We start from the raw sequence: 2,487 nt of genomic DNA, 5'->3' as shown, positions 1-2,487 counted from the left end.
AGCGAAAAAGAATGAAAGAGAAACGTAAAAGGAACAAAGGGCGCGAAGGGAAAGCGTAAACGTATCATTACCTACATTTGAACGTGGATGAAGCACGGATCAAAAAGTACCCAGGTGTAAAGCAAAGTGACGGAAAGAAAGAAAGTGAGAAGAAGATAAGGGAGGAAGAGGCAAGAAGGTAGGAGAACAGTAAGAACGCATGAAAGAGGGATGTATAAACGATGAAAATATTAAAAAAGGAAGGCGTAAAATAAGGAAAACGGAAAAAGAAGTGAGAGAATCACGTATAAAAGAAAGTGACGTTAAGATAGGAGATAATAATGTGGCATGAAAGTTGTGAATAACAAAAACTAAGAAAAAAACAAAATTTATGTGTGGAAACGTGAAAGGATCGGGCGAGAAGAGGAGAAGAGTAAAAGAAAGAAATACGAAAAATACGCTAAGAAAAAGGGTATCAAAAATGGAGAGCAAGCAGCGCAAAGCAGATATAAAATAAAGGACATGAAACAGCAAACAAAGAGAAATGAAGAAAGGAGCCGCGAAGAAAGATGGAAACCGGAAGCAGGAAGCGTAAAGAACCGAGAACAAGAAAACAAGCGAAACAAGGGCGCGGTATTAGTCTAAAAGATAAAAACGTAGGTAATAAAAAAGGAAGTATGTGTAAACAAGCGAAACAAAAGCAGAGGGAAGGAACATGAAAGAACAACCGTAAAAGAGAAACAAGTAAGCCAATAAGGGGAAGAAAAAGCGTAAAGGGGACAGGCCTTAAGAGAGAAGTTAACAATAGGTCATTTATGTGAAGGAGTGAGCGAAAAGGAAGAACAAAAGAAAGTGTAAAAAAAACAAGTGCAAGGTTGTCTTCCGCGAGGGAAAAGCAAGGGCATGGCATACCCTCAACGGATAGTGAAAGGCTGCATAGTTCTTGTTAGACATATTTTGTACAAAAACGTAAAGTAGGGGTTTTTCCTACTGCTGGTAACCGGATAGGTATGTCGATTCCTTCAGTATCTTAGCAGAGTTCGGCCGCAATGTTTTTAAAAGTGCTGTGCGTGTTAAACGCGTTTGCTTGGGTGCAGTGTTGCAGTTCGTTCGGATCCCTTAACGTGAGGGTCCTGAATAAGGCTCAACGTGCTTTTGACAGGACCATTAAGGGATGCATCTCCAAAAAGTCTTTTACTGACGACGATTTCGTCTCACACGTGTGGATAATAGCAAAACCAATACAACGTCTCCGAATCGGGACCGTCGAAAACACCCCAGACTTGGAGTTTGTCAAATTTTCGTATTGCAACATTGAATCAATCACACCTAACGCATTTCGAGACGTGCCCAACTTGCAAGTTATTCACATCGAGCATGGGTCGCTTACTCAAATAAAAAGGAACGTCTTCAAGGGGTCGCAGATCCCGCGACTTCTCGAACTGTCACTGGCCCACAATGAAATCTCGAACATTGAAGTGAAGGCCTTTGCTTACAGCACATTTAGAAAATTATCCCTCTCCAACAACAAGTTGGCGAGGTGGTACCCCGGCTGGTTCACAAACGCCTCAGCCGACGCCTTCAACCAGCCCTCCCTGTCGGAGAATTACACCATCAGCCCGCTCGAGGAAATCGACTTCAGCAACAACCTACTCACCGAACTGACCCTGAACGCCCTAATCGCGCTTCCCGACCTGAGGGTCTTTAACCTAGACGCCAATGAAATCTACAGCATCGCTCCGGGAACCTTCCGCGGAACAAAACTGGACACGCTCAAACTCGCCCGCAATCGCCTCTCCAACGTCGACTCGAACTGGTTTCCGAAACCCGTCCGCCTGTCGCGCCTAACCCTCAACGCGAACAAGCTGAACTTCATCCCAGAGGAATTCTTCCAGAGGGTGCAACCGAGCCTGTTCGCCTTCGACGGTAACCCCATGACGTGTGCCTGTCAAACGAAAACCACGCAAGTGCTGCACAACAAGAACCACCACATCGAAACGACGGAAAACTGCAGCTGGCCTAACGTGCCCGTCTGCATTTGGCTCGAGGATGGCGTCTGCGCGGAGGAGGTCGACGAGGGTGTCACTCGGCAGTACCACGAGGCGATTATTTCGGCACTTAGAAACATTAGCGATAGTGTAAGGGACCGATGTTATAATTTAACTTAACACTAAGAATTGATTAAAGTTCCTCTGAAGTTAGCTACAAGTTATAGCGCGATTTGAACCTATCTCCAAACTTTTGAAATATTCTGTCCGTCCGCCTGTTTATCTGCAAATTAGTTCATAAATTGAGCTTCTAGAGGGCGCATTGATTTCTGGCGTTAGCTAGACGTTGGTGTAATGTGAACATTTTTCCAAACTTTTAAAATTCTGTCCGTCTGCGTATTTGTCCCCAAGTTCATTCTCAAATTGAGTTTCAAAAGGTCGCATTAGCTTCTCACGTTAGCTACATGTTGGTGCAATGTGAACCTATTTCAAAGTTTTTAGAATACTCTGTCCGTCTGCC

The 2,487-nt window shown here is 44.3% G+C and overlaps 1 protein-coding gene across 1 annotated transcript; it reads left to right on the top strand.

Moving 5' to 3' along the window:
* Nucleotides 1-1,028: 1,028 nt before the first annotated feature.
* On the top strand, nucleotides 1,029-2,147 carry LOC116180775 (protein artichoke-like). Its single transcript, XM_031500901.1, has one exon. It carries the CDS (start codon nucleotides 1,029-1,031, stop codon nucleotides 2,145-2,147), a length of 1,119 nt encoding a protein of 372 aa, XP_031356761.1.
* Nucleotides 2,148-2,487: the final 340 nt, after the last annotated feature.

This window comes from Photinus pyralis, unplaced genomic scaffold (genome assembly GCF_008802855.1).
Source record: "Photinus pyralis isolate 1611_PpyrPB1 unplaced genomic scaffold, Ppyr1.3 Ppyr1.4_LG9, whole genome shotgun sequence".
Classification (NCBI taxonomy): Eukaryota; Metazoa; Arthropoda; class Insecta; order Coleoptera; family Lampyridae; genus Photinus; species Photinus pyralis.
Note: the sequence above shows the minus strand (reverse complement) of the source record. Positions and strands in the feature narration are given on the sequence as shown.